The sequence below is a fragment of the Candoia aspera genome, chromosome 2 (genome assembly GCF_035149785.1).
Source record: "Candoia aspera isolate rCanAsp1 chromosome 2, rCanAsp1.hap2, whole genome shotgun sequence".
Taxonomy (NCBI): Eukaryota; Metazoa; Chordata; class Lepidosauria; order Squamata; family Boidae; genus Candoia; species Candoia aspera.
In genome coordinates this window covers 116,566,450-116,585,012 of record NC_086154.1, presented here as the reverse complement: position 1 = coordinate 116,585,012, position 18,563 = coordinate 116,566,450, and the positions used below count along the sequence as shown (strand labels likewise).

At 42.1% G+C, this 18,563-nt stretch overlaps 1 protein-coding gene across 1 annotated transcript in view; it reads left to right on the top strand.

Annotated features, from left to right (window-relative positions):
• Positions 1–15,253, top strand: part of SLC38A10 (solute carrier family 38 member 10) — a 92,086-nt gene extending 76,833 nt beyond the window's left edge. Inside the window, exons 12-16 of the mRNA XM_063293400.1 lie at positions 3,708–3,875; positions 4,136–4,552; positions 5,497–5,598; positions 9,966–10,142; positions 10,664–15,253. Coding sequence (XP_063149470.1) covers positions 3,708–3,875; positions 4,136–4,552; positions 5,497–5,598; positions 9,966–10,142; positions 10,664–11,784 — 1,985 coding nt within the window. The 3' untranslated portion in view covers positions 11,785–15,253. The remainder of the gene's footprint in view (positions 1–3,707; positions 3,876–4,135; positions 4,553–5,496; positions 5,599–9,965; positions 10,143–10,663) is intronic.
• The last annotated feature ends 3,310 nt before the right edge of the window (positions 15,254–18,563 follow it).

The window sequence follows — 18,563 nt, the reverse complement described above, 5'->3', positions numbered from 1 at the left end:
AATCATATGCCGCTGTGTTTGAAAACTGCATGCTATGTGTATCTAAGTTATGAAACAACAGTGTTCCCAGCAGCATCCAAATAGGCATGTATGGTTTAAAAAGCAGGGTTTTTAAGGGAGGTTTTCACATGGCCATTCATAAAGGCCATGCTAGCTTGGTTTTGGGGAAACTGTAGACCCAGTGGTATGCTAGAGCCGGTTCAAAGAGGCTTACAAGAGCTGATTGCTAAATTGTCTGGAATTTTGCGAGTCAGTTGAGAGCAGAGCTGAGTCACGATGGCTACCATGCTGATTAGCTGTTCAGTGGCTAGTAGCGCAAGTGCTGCGGCAGCAATGGACCTGGAGAGCCAGTTGTTAAACATTTATCAGCACACCACTCTGTAGACCCAATGTATTTGGAAAGTACCAACTTGGGAAAGATTGGTATATGTGGTCTCTCCTCTGCCACCCCCAGTGCCATGTGTGGTTTGTCCTTCTTAGTCTGGATTGGGCTTCTGAGGTCAGAGAGCAAGTTTTCAATCTTATGAATGTCTCCCAGTCCCCCTTCATGCCCAGAAATGCCAGTCTTATTGCCCATCCCATTTTCTTTTTTTTTTTAATTCCCCAAATACAGACCTGGGCAACTTTTTCAGCTGGGTGCTGCCATAGGGGCATATGATGATTGCCTCACTGAAGCAGGCTGAGGTGAAAATTGAGGATTTTTTTTTTTCTTTTTAGGGTTTGGGAGGGCTTATGAAAATAGGCATGATGGGTATTCCCAGGTGCTTAATGCATTTGCTTTATATTGTAAATTGTAAAAAAGGTAGACATGCCCTGTTGAAAATTATCATTTTGTTGCTGACATTGCTGAGTTCTGGGAGCTGCAAAAATATGCCATATGCAGCCTAAGGGCTGTAAGGTGCCCACCTCTGCATGGCCCCTGTATCCAAATTGTCTGGAGAGAACTCGGCAATCTGTCTGCAAGGATAATGGAAACACAATTATTTCTTTTTTTTTTAAGCATCATATCCTCATGTTGCCAAATAAGAGCTCCCAGGTTTAAGGCATTAAGCAGAGTCCTGCAGGATTCTGTCCACATTTTCTCTGAAGAATCTTGAGCTTAAGGCGTGGGAAGCATCTGACCTGCAGAACTTGGTACCCTGTTGAGGGGGTGTATGAGACAAGTGTTCTTACTTCATTACTTGAATCTTGCAGTAGGTAAAGAGTGTCCTTGCCTTGAGAAATCAGGTTTAACATATATTTAGCATTAAATTCAGCATTCAGAAGCCACTGCGCTTTAGGGGAAAGATTCTCAAATAGCTGGGCAACCAGCTGCACCAGGCCTAATCCTACATTGTCACATTTGTTTCACAATTCATCTAGATCATATGCCACTGAAATTGCAACACCACCAACATACCCCTCCAGGGACTGCCAGTTACACTAATTTCAGCAAACTTTGGGGAAAATTTTGCAGTTGCTGTAGCTACAGACATTGTCTTGTATTTGCTTCCCTTGAGTTTCTGGAAATATTGGTTACCTCTTTTATAACATGGCTGCCAGATAATTGTATTTTCCAAATATAATTACTTACAAGTCAATCAGTTTCTATTAGCTTGCAAGTAGGAAAAGTCACAAAAGTCAGCACACCTGTCCAGGTGCTTTTGTAATCTGCCAGATTCCACAGGGCTGTGGGATTCTAGTTTTGTTGTAGTCTCTGACCACTTTCAAGCAGTTTTAGAAACCCAAAGCTTGGTAACCGTATGTATTCTAGGTAGTGTTTTTTCCCCTTGCCCTGATAGGCTCCTTTGAACAGAAGGTGGGCTAGAGTTGGAGATTGCTCATTCATTTGTTCCTTGTTGCCCATTGGCCTAGCCCATCTGAGCAGCTGATGACTAAGGCAGCCTTCCCTAACATGGGTTGTCTCCGGATGTATGGCTTCCAACATTTTCCAGCCAGGGAAGCCATTGTTGAGAATTTTGGGAATTGAAATCCACACACCTAGCAAGAGCCCAGGTTAGGGAAGGTTGGACCCCCCAAAATCGAGTAATGTTGTGCTCCTTTAGACTGAGTTGTGAACTGGGGCCAGAGAGAGAGTGAAGAGTGAGGAGGATCCAGCTTGAATGGAGAGCATCTTTCTTTCCCAGGGGCTCTCTGGAACATGGAGCCAGCTTGGCTTGGAAGCAGGACCTTGGCTGGAATTCTTCAGCTGCTCTGCTTTCTCTTGCAGTTGGTCTCCTTGACAATGCTCAGGCAGTGGCCTGAGATCAAGTACTCCCGTGTTCTCCCCCCATGTTCTGTTCCTAGCACTGCAGTGTACCTGCTGGAGATCATCTGCCCCACTTGGAAGGTGTGTGGGTGGAGGCAGAATTAATGCCCACAAGGAGCTGAGAATGAAAATGGGACAGGGTGGAGAAGGGTGTTCACGTACGTGTGAGAATGACTATTTCAGACTTCAGTTCTGCAGGAAACGCTTGGCGTGACTTCAGCTGCCAGAAGTGAGGGAACAGTCTGAGCTGCACTGCTTTTTTTGTAAAGCTAACTCCTCAGGCTTTTTTGCAGTGTGGACCCCTGATAATGGCAGATTTAGTCTCTGTGTTCTCATTTATTTGCTCTTCTTTAAAATGGCTTTCAAAGTAAGTATCTGTGGCTTTGGTTGGATGGGGGAGAGGCTGAGTGTATTCTTAACCGTTTGTTCAGCAAAGCAGCTGGAGATGAGAAGGATCTGCCCCATCACCTGCAGAATTTCAAAACCCTGGAGTGGGACTGTCACTCTTCCTCCTTTCTGCAGGCTGCTTTCCTGCAGAGAACAATGTCAGGCTTTAAACTGGAGGCATCACTAGGAAAGCCTGAAGCCTCCTATATGACACCCTGCCTCCTGCTATTCTGCTTTTAGCAGCGTGGTCTGTCTGTATCAGAGATCTCTGCAAGCAGTGAGATGCTGGCAATTCCTACAGCAAGAGGCCTGAATAAACAGGGCCCAGACTCCCTTCAGCTGCCTCCTTTCTTCACTCTGCCTTTGTTTCTTGGCTTTCTCCCTTCGGGGAATTCTTCTTTGCTCCCTACTTCTTTCTCTTCTGTTGTAAACCAAGCCCTTAGTAAGTTTCCTCTGGGTTGCTCCAGCAGGTAAGTTCCCTTGACCATGCCTAGTATCTTCACTGCCTGAGCACTGCTTATCATGCATAGCATTTAAATGAGCAAGAGCAATGCTGCCATCTAGTGTCCACACATTCCAAACAGCAACATTTTGTTTGTGCTAATAATGCAGCACAAGTATGTGTGCACGCCCGTGTGCATGCGTATACACAGGAGATCTGTGATTACTTTTCCTAATTTCTCTCCTGTACTATAAAATGGAGCTCTGTTTTGTGTTTCAGAGAGAGAAAGGCTGTTAATCTGATTAGAATGGTAGTCAGGTCTTACTGCCACTTCTTACATCGAAATAGCCTCTTGAGTTTGTACTTACCTTCATGTTTCTCCTCCCTCCTTATGGAGGAAATAGCAGAATGGTGGTGTATAGATGGGGAAGATGGCACGGGGTAAAAGGAAAGGTTGCCTTTTCCCAAGCACAACTGATGCCATCAAACCCACAACCCCCTTTCCATGGCAGCTGCACTTCATTAACAACCGAAAACAACAGGAGACCTAGCCACAGGAGTAATGGGGAGCTTGGTTGTGGGCCAGCCAGACCATCTGTTTCCTTAACCATTTCTAACCATGCTTTTCAGAGCAAGTCCCAGCAGTTCAAGAAGGGTCTGATAACCGTGACAGACCCAAATTAATGAATGAGAAAGAAGAGGTGGAACAGCCGCAGATCAAAGTTCCAATGGATATGGCTAAAAGAGAAGAGAAGGAGAAACCGAAGGAGGAGGTACAACTGGACCGGCCTGATCAAGGTACTACAGAATTAGTACTGGAAAGAGTAATAGAGGTTAGAAACATTGAAGGCAGGGAAGCAACAGATCTACAACTTGATGTCATTCCCAGTTCCCATTTATTTGGTCAGATAGCATTGTAGAAGCCACGTTATAAACTTTCATGAATTGTACTTCACCAAATGTGGAGCCTTCTTTGCTGCTTTTGGTTGATAGTCTCCTTTCTTTTCATATAGTGCTGTTCTTGGTTGATCTGTTGGTCTGTGTTTCTTTTCATATAGGCATTGCACAGCCTGTAGGAGAAGCCCATCGCCATGAGCCACCAGTACCACGTGATGGGGTAGCAGTAGATGAGGGTCAGGACCGGGAGGAACCTGAACAGAATCGGCCACCAGCAGACAAGGATGTCCTGGTAGAGAACAATCCTGTGGTGGAGAAGGAAGAGCTCAAAGTTGTTCCTAAACAAGCAAATGAAGATAATGGCCAGAAAAAGCTGGAAGACGAGCCCATAAAAGACCCAAAGCCAGTGCCAGAGGTGGTTGCACACAAGGATGATCGGTCTCCTTACAGAGATGTTCAGCTGGAAAAGCAGAATGCAGAGAGAGACAACGCTGTAGGTGGGAAGAAGAAGGCCAACTTGCAAGAAGTTGAACATGGCAAAGAAAGGGTAAAATCCAAGGAGGAGGAGGATGAAACACGTATGTACTTTTCTCTGCTTCTTTTGGTTCCAGGAGAGTTTAGCGTATTACTTGGTCTTCTGAGATTTTGCATTTATACACTTGACATAAATTATTATAGAAATTGGCTTGTGCCATAGAATTCCTGGAAGAACTGCAGGGACACTAAAAGCCACACCCAGCCTGAACTGCTAAAGTCTTAGCTGGGCTTTTCAGGTGACAAAATTCCTAGCTCTGCCTTCTCTGTCGACCTGCCCTGTTCACAGCTGTTTCTTTGCCACAAGGCTTCTATCCATTTATCTGCAATGTCTGCCTTATACCAGGTTTTCCACCACATAGTCACTTCCTAGCTTTTACTGAAAGAAAGAAGCCCACTTCTGCAATAAAATGGTGTAGGTTTTATATCCCAAGCAAAATAATTATGAATTGCTTTTGTTGCACTTAAAAAAAAAAAAATTATGTGTAAAGAGGAAATGTAAAATCTTACGATGATGAATTTCCAGGCTCCTGCTTGCCCTGAGCTAAATCACCATTTTTCTTTTGATAGAGGCACCACTGAAGAGCTGTTTTGGCCATTGCTTGGGAAGCGGGGTGCACTGAATTATTGGCAGTGGTACATCTTGACCTGCCTCTTGTGCAATTGTTCACTTCTCTGCTAAGCATCAGGTGCTATACCATTCTGCTCATTGGGGATTCAGAGCCGGATCTTGACAGGTGCCGCATTGCATAAGTGTCCCGTTGCACAGCTCTCTAGGGCTAGGGCTTGCATTTTAATAGGCTTAGGCAGTTAGCAGTGGTTTCTTGCCAGCAGGCTATAATGCTGTTAAATATTTTTATGACTTTTTCTTTGGCAATCAAGTTGGATAGAAACTGCAAAGAGAATGGAGGGGGCAGGGGCAGGGACAGAGAACATCTGTCACTTGCTTTGCTCCATCCAGGAATATTTGTCCATTTCCTCTTTTCAGATGATAAAAAAAAAATACTTTCTCCAGAGAAGTTTGATCCAGCCCAAGCTGAGCAGAGAGAGGTTCGTAATGCAGAAGAGAAGGCTGACAGCAAACTGGAGGGTAAGCATTGTCCTTCCTCCACGGAGCAGATGTGTATACACATGCACGTGCAAACACACACACACACACACACACACTGAGGTTACCATCTGCTTTCCTGGCAGCCTTTGGTGTAAGTGTTGTATGTGCATAGGCCAAACCCTTAATAATTCTATGAGGGAGAAACCCGATAAAGGCTAGGCTGCAAGGCCGGGTCGTCTTGTCTTGGTATAATCCCAGAGTGTGTGATCTGAGGCTTCAAATGCCAGGGCACTGCAATCCTGTCATTTTGGTGGAGGGAAAAGAATCAGACCTCACAGAGCCATTTGCTTAATAGTGAAGTCACATTCCATTTAAAACTACTGGTAAGGAAGTAAAGGAAGACCCGCCTCAGCCAGGGTCCTCAATTATTCAAAATAGATGTGATTGTATTGGGGGGGTGTCTGAATGGGCAATATTTAAAAATAGAGCAGGCTCGCCTCTCTCTTCCTTTTTCTCCCCCAATACTTCAGAGGTCACCTGCATCAAGATAGCTGTTGGGTTTCAGCAGCTCTTCCTTTTTCAGTCAAAACACACTGCCTGCCAGTCTGACAACTTAAACATAACCTCAGAGCAAGTCTCTGTTAGAAGTCCTCAAATTCCTGTTTTATATACTGTATGACTGTGAAGATCATAGCTATGGATTTCCTAAAAATAGTTTTACTCTTGCCAGTTCTCTTGGTTTGGAATGTTCCTGTATAAATTTTGTACAGAAATCCTCCAGGCATACGAAAATGATTTTGTCCCCTTGCCAGTTGAAATCTTCTGATTTCCCTAGACTGTTTGCCAATGGGGTTACTACTAAGACAAGCTGATTATTACCTTACATCCTTTTTCTCTAATCTATACTCCTACTGGCAATTAACTTTAGATACATTTCCTCCCCATTGTCTTGATAACATTTAATGTGTTTGTAAGTTGCTAGCAAGAGATTTCTGTGTTACTGATACATAACTGGTTATCTCAAAGTATGTTTGCTTGTTCTCTGAAAGGATAGTTCTTTCTGAATTGTGTTGTGGAGCCTGAAACTGTTCTGAACTAAGTAATGCCCATGATGTTCTATGGAGCACTTGTATCTAAAATAAGCATTTCCTATTAAACTAAAGTGTAGCTAACAACCAGGACTCCTCCAGTGGGTTGTAAGAACCCTTGAATGCATTACATATTATGCGTGGAGTATGTGTGCTAAGAATGAGAAAAGAAAAAAACAGCAGATGTCCCTGTAATAAAGACAAAAAGCTGCATTTAGAAGACAAGTGAAAGCTTGGTAAAAGCAACAGGGCAGTTTCCCCCAAACTGATTTCCAGATATGCTGGAATTGTAGCTCCTAGAATTCCTAGCCTTTCATCGGTACCTTCAAGACAATCTTGATTCCTGCCACAGACATGGACAAGTCCATGTAGTTTTCTTGGCAACTTTTTTGGAAGTGGTTTGCCCTGGCCTTCTTCCTAGGGCTGTGAAAGAGGGACTGGCCCAAGGTCACCCAACTGGCTTTGTGCCTCAAGCAGGATTCACAGTCTCCTGGTTTCTAGGCTGATTCTCCCCTTTCATCACGCTCACTGAGAATTCTGGGAGCTGCAGTCCCAACTCAGATGGAGGACACCAATTTGGGGGAAAGCCGCTACCGTATAGGGAGCTAAGATATTAATATATGTTTTCACTTACTTCCTGCAAAACAGCAGTGACTACAGTATCAAAGAATGTAAAATTGATCCCCTGCTGGCTGGGGAATTCTGGGAGTTGAAGTCCATGCATCTTAAAGTTCCCAAGGTTGAGAAACACTGATCTAAATGATACCTAAGTGAAATAGGGAAGATTCCTAGACAAGGAGAAAATATGGAACCATTTGGGATGGCAGGGCTGCCCCTTTTAAGTCTACTTCTTTCCCTATATTTGCTTTGTTGATTTAATAAAACAGAACAGATAAGAAAAAGTAAAATTATAAAAGAATAACAAAAAGAGAAAAACAATGCAATAACAACAAAATAAATTGTAGGGATTCTCATGCCTATATAGATATGTGTATGTATGTGTGTCTGTATAAACGTATATGCACTTCCACATAAAGGTTTATTTAAGTTAAGTCCAATTCTTTCCCCATACATTCACTTGTACAGCACTGAACAAAAAAAGGGCCTACAAACCTGTGGAAAGTGCCATGGTTTTTTTCCTGAGAAACATCAACAGTTCTCTACAGAGCTGGGGGTAGAGGAGCTGGCTTCCATAGGAGAGAGCCAATGAAGTGGGCTTTCCCCATTCTCTCATTTAAAAATAAATCATGCCACACAGTGTACTGATTTTCTAAGAGATAACCTAAACAGCTATTCCAACTCTATAGATGTCAAATCTTTATAAACTTTGGAAAAGTTGCAATACCTGTTCCTGGTTACATACAAGTCGTCTCCTCTCCCCATCTCATTCAGCATCTTAAAAACTAAACAGCTTTTGTCCTTAAAGAGATTAAAGCAGATCATTTTATCTGCATGGGAAAAGATAATGGTTTAATAAGTTAAGTAGCTAGAAAGCCGAGCTTCACCTGGAGTGTACCTGATTCAGATCCTCACTCTGCCTTGAAACTTACCATTTCCTTTTGTGACTTAATCTGCCTCACTCAGTTGCTGCAAAGGTTAAACTTTTATACTGTCCTGAGCACTTTGTCATCATACTTGCCCTTCCTCCAGTCACTAACCAGAGGTTAGTTTTAGAACCTATTTTCAAAGTCATGTGCACAGAATACCTTTTACCACAGAGTAACACTAATTAGCTATTGCATAGTTGGGATTACAGGTGAATGTTCTTAAGATTTGAAAGGGTAGTCAGTTTGACATGGAAAGAAGCTTAAGACTACGTACTTTTAATTTTAGCAATCCGTTAACAAACTGTCTTTTCAGCCGACTTAAGTCTGTACAAAGCAAGCAATACAGTCAGTTTATTGCCAACTGCCAGTGAGTGTTGCTACAAGGCTTGTCAGTCTATAGACGGGTTTTTCTTTTTTATTGTGAGAATGGGGCAGACAGATTTGGCCTTCTGTTCAGAGCAATTACCTCCAAGATACCCACTTAAATAACAGATTCTGAGAAGCTGAATTACAGGAGCACTACTTTAGGAGACTGTTGCAGTCATGGTGAGAGCCACATTCTGACTGCTCAGCTATTCAGCACAGAGTGGGCTCTATAAATGATGAGATGCGGTTAAGTATGGTGTTCAAGCTCAAGAAATGGCAGAGGGGGGCTAAGATGACTGACTGCCTCCACTCTTTCTTCAGAGTGATATGGTCATTCTTTCTTAGCAAAAAGAAGCAGATAGTGGGCTTGGGTGGAGGTAAGAATAGCAGGCAACCAGTATCCTAGCTGTAGATCCTGGTCTAGGAAGAAAAAGATAGGAAGGACTTGTTCTAGCAACCTAGAGCATCATGAGGTCCATCTTACAGCCTTCCCTCTTCTGACAAAGATTACTTGGGAATAAATATGTAAAATCCATCTCTTCCTGTCTCATTGGTCTTTCTCATAGGATTTCCCTGAAAGACATGTCTATACATTTAATTGCTTGGGGTCTTTTGTAAAACAAAAGCAAAAAACAATGTCTCTCTCTCCTGTTTCATCACGGGATTGATACAACCAAGACTAAAAATTTCTTGCTGGTATAGATGGAAGAAATTACAGCCTTAAAACTCTAAATCTCTGCAGTCTGAATTTTATGGGAAACAATGCAGTGTATCTTATATGGTGATATTAAAAAGGAAGCATTGTTTGTTCTTGGATGAGCTCTTTGCATTATCTATGGCTGGCTTGTGCCTAAACCTGTCATCCTGGAATCTCTTGAAATTCCATCAGTTCCTTGACAGCCCTCAAACTCTTAACCTCCGTGTGCCTGAACTTCCTCACTTTGAGGCCAGCCACAGCAACTATGAGTGTCCTTTTGTTTTTAAATGTCACGGAACATATTCCCTCTTTGCCTGTTTTTACTTTACATCATGCCAGGATGTGTAGTTTGCTGTGATTATTACTTGGCTTTCTTTTGGAACAAGCATTCCTTTTCTGCTTATTTGTATGGTATGTTGTTGATCTTCATGGCATAGATCAAGAAGATTTGCAAGGCAATTCAGTAATGCCAGAATAATTATTCTTTCTGGCAAAGTCTTTCTAGAAGGTGATTGGGAAATCAGACTTATTGAGGCCAAAGGTAGAGAATGAGCATGTTAACCTCCAGATTAAAGAAGCACAGAGTATATGTGCAAATATGGCAGAGACCATAGTAGGCACAGGGGTCTTCCTGACTTCCTCACTGAAGATGTGCAGCAGGCCACTTGGGTAGGTTCATTCTAGCCTCATTTTCCTCCTCCTCTCTAGGAGCTGGGAAGAAGCAGCTAGACCACGCAGTCCTGTTGCAAGTGATTAAGGAACAGCAGGTACAGCAAAAGCAGCTGTTAGATCAGCAGGCAAAACTGCTGGCAGTGATTGAGGAACAACACAAAGAGATCCACCAGCAGAGGCAAGAGGACGGAGGCGAGGAAAAGCCAAAGCAAGGTAAACACCCCCCACCCCAATATTCAAAGGTATTGTAGAAAGAAAGTTGCTCATGGAGCTGTCATAAAATCTGCCCAGAGAAATGTCCCTTCTCCAGTGCCCCTTTTCAAGCAGTCAGTTAAAAGCTGTCTTTATTCTGGAAGCCAAGGCACCGATCTGCTTCATGGTTTGAAGATACTGGCATGTATGTACCTGGAGATGACAGAGTTGGGGGGAGTCAGTGAAGTAGAGGGAAAATGATACTAGAGGGTAAGGAACTTTCCATGCACCCCAGCATTTGTTCAAAATTATAGGAAGACTATAAACTATAAAACAGAGGGCACTGCTTAAGATGTCTGCTTACATCTTATTTACAGTTTCAGAATTCATGCAGCAACTATGGTAGTCAGACGTAGTAGGGATGGCACTGAGTGACTCTCCAAGGGCCTCTGTGTAAACTGTTTAGTTGATGGTAAAGAGCTTCCTAGTTTCCTAAATTGCATATACAATAACTGAGAGCTCTCCACTTCTCTTTGCAACAGAAATCCAGCTGGAAGTTGGCCTACCTTTGCCCATGAGTAAAGAGAGAGAAGATCAGCTCGAAAACAAAATTGAAAATGCTGCAAAGAATATACCAAGTGATAACCTGGGTCATCCTTTGCATCCGTTTGAGGATCAGCCCCGAGATCCTGATGAAATTAAAAGACAGCGGGCCACTGGGCCGGGAGAATTAAAGCATAGACAAAACAAATTAACTGAAGTTCCCCCTAAAAAGCTTATGGCTTATATAAATGACGATGAGAAAATTGCACAACACCAAGATAGAATAAACCATGGAGAGGAGTTAGAGCCAGTCAAGAGTGATTCACAGATAGCTAGGCCTAATGGACACCACCAGGAGAAGCAAGCCAAGGCTGAAGAGGTGAAAGGACAGGAGATTCAAGGGGCAGAAAACATTGAGAAAAGAAAAGAGGCTGTGAAAAGGGCTGAAAGCCAAAGAGAGGTGCCAGAGGTAGCCAACATCCATGGGGCTGTGGGGAGGATTCCTCACAGAGCCTCTGAGAGAGAGTCCCTTGCCAAGGAGGTTAAAAAAGAAGACTCCCCTGACCCAGCCATTCCACTTAAACCAAAGATTGCTGACAACATACCAAGGAAACTGGAGATCCAGGAAACTGTGAAAGCTGACCAAGGTGGGGAAAGACAAAGCTTACCTTTGGACCAGGTAGACAGATTACAGGGCCTGGATGCCAAGAGTAAAGAGAGGGTGGCCACTGGAGCCCATAGCCCACAGCTGAATAATGCCAATGATCCAGGACAGGATTCAAAGAGAGAGCAAAGGATCCCAGAGAGCTTGCATGAATCTGACAATGACCGTATCTTACAACCAGACCCGGTTAGGTCTGAGTCCAGGGATCATGAAAAGGCAAAACCCAACAGAGACCTCAAGCTACAAGCTGACCTGGACCTGCGCCGCAGAAGACGAGATTTGGAAGAAGAGGCAGCAGGAGGTGTAATAATTGGACTTAACCCCCTCCCAGATGTGAAAGTCAATGACCTCCGTAGTGCCCTAGAGACTCAGTTAAATCAGGCAGCAGAAGGTGCCCAGCAAGCTCTTCATAGCCGACAGATTAAACAAATACCAGTGGTAGAAGAAGAGGTGTGAGAGTCTTTGCACTATGGGGAGATGTAGGAATCTGCCAGCTGCTTAAAGGTGTCTGTTACGCAGCTAAGTGCCATTGGTATGTAACTGCTGGCAGTCCATGTCAACTAGCTCTATCTAAACTGAGCCCCGATGACTGAGCATTGTTGTTTGCGCTGAAGGAAAAAGGAATTTCCATGCTGCCAGCCAATTTCATACTTCAAAACTGTTTCTCCTCACTCTGCTGGTAGTTTGTGTGCGAAACCCAGGTTCATCTACTTTGTGGGTTCTGAAAATGCTTTATGCTTGCCACCTTTCCAAAGAAGCATGTATGTTTTTATTCTTGTTCAGATACCTTTAACTGTTTAATTTCTGTGTGTAGGATTAGTGTGTTGTCTTATTGGTCATTTTATCTTACTGGAAGCTCCCTTTATGGGTATGGGGATGTTAACCTCCCTTAAATTAATGTTTGGATTCTTCTGTCCTACCATTTGCTAAATGGATTGATTTGCATTTGGAAATGGTTGCAAGGAGATGAAAGAAGTTCTGTAAATGTCTGAAAGGGGAACACCTATTCTTAGGACTATGGAGCCAATTACTATCAGAGGCATTCTTACAGCGACTTACAAACTGCTCTGATCTTCTTCAACCATGGGTCCAGTATTAGCAATAACAAAAGTTACCTGTTCTTTCCTCTTCATTCTTGATTATCAAAACATAGGTTTATGTTTTTAAAACAAACCTATCTTAAGTGCATTATGGAACCATACTGTGTATAAAAGCCTTGCAAGATGTTTGCTGCAAGAGAAAGCAATTGTGAACATTTAAAGAGATTATTTCAAGGGGGCACTATCAAAGTAGGCCAGCTGACATCTACCTCTTTCCTCCATTTTATGAATCCTTGTAGGGTAGCTTAAAGCTGTCCCTCTAGATCCCTTCCAGTTCTTCAGGAGACTACAGCGTGCAAAATCTGTTAGTCCTGTCCTTGAGTTGGCAAGCTTCTGCATTTGAACACAACTGGTTTGTTCCAGATGTCCTGATAAGGATTGTTATTTTTGTTGTTAACAAATGATACAACAAAATTAAGCTCTTGACATTTGAACATCCCTAACATCCAAAGATATTTGCCCATTTAATCTGAGATTCTCCAGAAAGAATGGAATTTGGCTATAAACAGCTATCAGTCCATTTTCCTAGAACGAGAGGGAAAAATGTTAGAGCAGACATTGCTTTTGGAGTATAGCCTGGCCCGCAACATGGAATGGAGATTGGGGTGCAATGCCGTTGTTATATCTTGCTGGTGAAATGTATTTGCTATACTTCCATTCAGGGAGACAGAAATGTGGCTGGCACCACTTGACTATTTCAAGGGGCATTTTGCCTTGTTGCAAACATTACTGTTCTAATCTTTCCTCAGGCATCTCATTGGTCCTGCTTGACCATCATATTAAACTGTGATTTTAGGTGACTGTAATGAGCTGCAGAGGGCCTTAGTTTATCTGTAGTCCCCTTCCAAGCCTCCACCACCAGAGGCCATATGGTGTTTGGAAACTTGAGCTTCCGTTTGGTCAAATAGCGTTTCATATATCATCTCCAAAATAAATTATGGTCTATGTGCACCAAACTATGGTTAGCACTAACCAACAATTTGGGTGACAAGTCATGGCTAAATGGAAGCTAGAGATTCCAAACTTCTTGCAAGCCATACTTGAGAATAATATGTGTGCTATAATATATTGTCATCACATTAAACCGGGAATAGCCAAGCTGATACAGTTTCAGGCATTTTAGACTACAAATTCCATAAACTCAATCAGCATAACCAGTGATTATGGGTGTTAAAGTCCAAAAGAATTTGGAAGACATCAGCTTGCCTACTGCTGTGTTTAACTATGGCTGAGTGCAACCTTTCCTAACCTAGGATCCCCAGATGTTGTGCTATTCCCTCACTTGGCTGGGCATGTTGGAATTAAGAGGTTTTTTTAGGTGGGGAAAGGCTGATTTAGTATGATATTCCACATGACCATTGAATGGTGCTGTCCAAAGCACAATTAGTTTGTGGTGGGATTGCTGTCACTTCAATATGTAAATATGACTTACTTCATTTTTTGTAAATATCAGCCAAATTGCTTTTGTACAAAGGGCTATGAAGCTCAATGCCCTGTCATGGTTTCTGGCCACAGTGTGACCATATGCTGTAATCGAAGGACCAAAGATACTTCTGGCATTCCTCCATAGAACAACAGAGTTTTAAACAATCCATCTCCATTACAAAGGAGACAGACAGAAGGCAGCCCTGGACTTCATCTGGAATTCCTCACTTGCTGCCTCAGCAAAATTTCCAATTTGTAGTGTTGTTCAATGACAAATCACAGGGATTATGGCCAACCTGCACAAATCAATAAAAAAATTGAAGCATTTTACTAGAGCCTTTTTTCTTACTGAAAATAGCTGGTTTATACAACACAGGACATCAAGACTGCTTAGTTGTAGATGATATGCACTTATGAGGGACTGTCTGTCGATCCTGATCCATTTTCTAGCTTTTACACTCTTGTTTGATCTCAGATGCCACCAACAAAGCACATTATTACAGAGCTTCAGTAGTCTATTCAGCGACAATCTTATTAACTACCCTGATGAAAACTACTTGTTCCAAGCCAGATCAAACTCTTAATACTTCACACATAGTGCAATTAAATAATTTTCTGAGGCATGGTTATAATGAGCTGGCAGATTTGTAAAAGATACTGATATATTTAATACTTTCACAAACATCCATTAATAAAAAGGGAAACATTTTTATTTTGTGACAGAAATTGCACTCCAGAAATCTGCCTAGTTGATACTCGACTCTAGATTTGAGCAGTCTTCAACAAATCCTCTCCTCTTGAGTTTCAGAAACTCAGGAGCCTTAATATTATGGAGGCCTAGCTTTCCCAAGCAACCAAGAACTACAGCTCTGCCCCCGTCTTTAAATTTTTACCAGGCAGATTTCAGGCTGTTCTGTGAAATCTTGGCACATATACACAAACACATTTTGCTCCTTAGGCAATTTCACTGATTAGATTTTTTTTCTCAAAGCTTTAGTGAGGAAAACTCATATTCAGAAGGGAAATCAAATATTCAAAGTTGCAAGTTTCAGGATTTTTTATATGCCATAACTGGGTATTTTTGGGTAAATGACCAATGACTGTTAGGGAGTCAGCCACTCTGGGCTTTCTTTGCCCCAGATTTTCAGGAGCTGGAATTAACAATGTAAAGTATCTTAAGCAAAATCTACAGGAGTATCCTACTTTATTCCTGTAAATAAGAAGGGAATTAGTAAATCCTCAGGGCAAAATTGGTGTTAGTAGCTAATTTAACAGACACTCCACTGATAGGAAAAGGCTGCTGGTATATTAATCTCATATTTTATCAAAAGGGAACCTGACATATTTGCTAATAGAAATTCTAACATTACAAAAATCTGAATTAAATGGTATTTATATACTTTCTGGCTTTATACTTCTTGGCCTTGATCTTTGCCTCTTGCCACTCTGACAAATTATATTGTTCATTCCAAGTTTAAATTAAAACCCACATGCACTGAGTCTTACGTTAAAAAAAAGTTTTCCAGAATGTGCTTACGTATACATACACATAAACTGAAAAGCCATTAGTTCTTGGCACATTGCAAAATACTCCATTTTTGGACCTTAATATATGACAGATGGAAAAGTTCTTTATCTTATGTGCAGAAAACAACTATAAATCCCAGATTTTCCGTCAGAATCATTTCAGTGTCTTTGCATTCCATTTTGCCTGCAAAGGAAGATCAATTCTGTTAGAATTAATATTAAGGATTACATAAATATATTTATATCAATATATCCTGTAGCATAAGGCCACTGGGATTTTGAAATGGATCAGTCCTCTGGTCTCCCTCTTATAATACCTTGCTGCTGTGCAAAGCAAATATGGTATACCTAAATACACAGATCCTCCTAATTTCCATATTAAGAGGAATGAGCTTGTCCCAGATAAAATAACACACTACTTTTTAGTAGTTTCTTTTATAAGTTTCTTTGGTCAAACTCTTTACAAGCTATGACAGGAATGAGCAAATGCAGGAAAATAATAGCAGCAGGAAAATTCTCAGATAAGGCCATGTGTTTATGTCAGGAATGTGGCTTTCAAGAATGATTAGTAGACCTCTTATCAAGCCTTGAATTTCAAATATGAACAGGTGCTTTCTTACAAGTACAAAGGTTTTTGGACACTCGCCCGCCCCAACCCCCTGCCCCCAAGTTTCCTCTGCCAGATGCAGAAACAAGCCTAAAAGCTATAAAAACGTATTCACAAAGAACAGATAAGAACCAACAATTCTGTGTAGTAGTCCTAAAAGCAGAAGCAAAGCTCTAACAGCTGTTGATGCCATTTACTACTGTACATAGGTTCTACAAATTGCTTTGCAGCAAGTGTAAACTTCTATTTTAATGCAGGGGGTTGGTGGAGAGAACTTAAATGTCCCATGCTCATGAACTTGTGAACTAGAATTATTTCCATGGTTTCTTGATCAGCCCTCTAGATATCCAGCTACCAAAAATAGAAAAAGGACAACAGCACATTTTTATGTACTTCTTATATTTGTAGCGTATTTTGCTCCTAACAGACTCCCAAGTGAAAACCATGTGAAATGGAAAACAAAATGCAAACAACTCACAGCCTTTGTGACGCAATCCATCAGCACTGCAAATTCCTTGGCACACACATCCTTTCTCAAGTTTCCATGTTCGGTAGTATTGCAAGCAATACATTTGCCATAAACTGAGGCCTGCAAAGATCAGCTCCAGTTAGATGCAGATTGTGCAGGGCACATTAAGTCTCTGGTAAGCCCTAGGCAGGCTTTATCTTTGTAGGCCTTCACTGCAGTAATAATCCTGATGCTTAGGAATATAAAGGTATTCCTAGAGACCTTAAACTTCAATAAATCACAGGGAATAAGTCAAGTAAGTATATATGTAATAAAGTAATAATATCTTAATCTTAGGATATACAAATTTTGATTTTACTTTTACTTTTTCACATGTCCAGGTTTTTGTTTTTTAGTTTGTAGCTTAAAATTTTCACAAGCCCCAAAAGTTTAGTAGGCCCTAGGCACTGTGCCTATGGGATATTACAGACATAGTGATGTACTATTCTGCTGTGGGTATGTATTCATTCTCTCCAATTTCCTACGCTTTGGCTTTTAAGCCATTTAGAGACTTCTAACCTTTGCCAAACTTTACTCAAAGGAACTTGGTTAACTCATACCATTCTCTCTTATTCAGACCTTACAAGATAATTTCCCTTGATAGGAGACTTCTGTACCCCAGCACAGCATAGGCCTTCATGGGCCTCCAGAAGGCTAAAGGGTAGAAACCCCTCAGATCTCAGGTGGGAGGCTATTCCAAAGGGTGAAGTGGCAACGGAGAAGGTGCACCTCCAAAGTCCCATCAGGTGACAATATTTAAGGGTGTGAATCTGGAGCAGGCCTACCCTATATAACCTAGTAGGCTGGGCAGATATCTCAGGGAGAGGCAGTCCTACCAATAACCCAGCCCTGGGCCATGTAGGGCTTCAAAGGTGAAAAACAGCACCTTAAATTGCACCCAGAAAGCAACTGGGAGCTCGTGCAGCTCATGCAGCAGTGGTGTTAATCGGGTGACCCACAGGGCACCCAAAACTATGCGTGCTGCTGCATTCTGGACCAGCTGCAGCTTCTGGATGGTCTTCAAGTGAGCCCCATGCAAAGTGTGTTGAGTAATCAAAATTGGAGATGACTAATGCATGAGTGACCATGAGCAAAATCTAGGAATGGGTGTAATTGATGCACAAGATGAATTTGTGTAAAGGCTCCCAGTCACAGCTGCCACCTGCTCCTCCAGGAAGACCCCCAAATGTTACCCTGTCCAGAGTCAGAGATGTCAACTCTGCTGATCCCAGGGGACCAAAGACCCACAACCATTCCATTTTGCTACAGTTGAGTTGCAGCTGGCTCCTCCCCATCCAGGCCCTTACAGCCCCTAGGCACTGAGCCAGCATCTGAACAGCATCACTTGCCCAGCATGGGATAGAAATGTATAATTGGGTATCAACAGCATAGTGATGAACCAGACCCCATGCTGCCAGATGACCTCTCCCAGCAGCTTCATATAGATCGGTGTTTTTCAAATTTGGCAACTTTAAGATGTGTGGACTTCAACTCCCAGATTCCCCAGACACCATGAGGAATTCATGGCTAGGGAATTCTGGGAGTTGAACCTCACACATCTTAAAGTTGCCAAGTTTGAAAAACACTGATACAGATGTTAAATAGGAGGGGAAAGAGACCACCTAAGGGACATCTTCAAAACTTTTCTCCCTCCCCAACAGAGGAGGGAAAGCTAAAATGACACAAACACCTATTTTGTTGCTCAGCTCTATATTTTGTTTGCTATTCCCTATGCACTGGGACCAAACTGGTTTCCCTTCCCATAATAATAATAATAATGATGATGATGATGATGATGATGATGATGATGCAAGGTGTGCTGCAGTAATCGAAACAGGAGGTGACTAAGGCATGAGTGACCATGTGCAAAGTCCAGGAATGGGCGTAATTGGCGCACAAGATAAATTTGTTTAAAGGCCCCCTCGCCACAGCCGATTATTATTATTATTATTATTATTATTATTATTATGTGCTATCAAGTCGTTTTCGACTCCTAGCGACCACACAGACAGATTTTCTCCATGACGATCTCCTCTAAATGCTGAGTGTGAATTCAGGAGACGGGGAT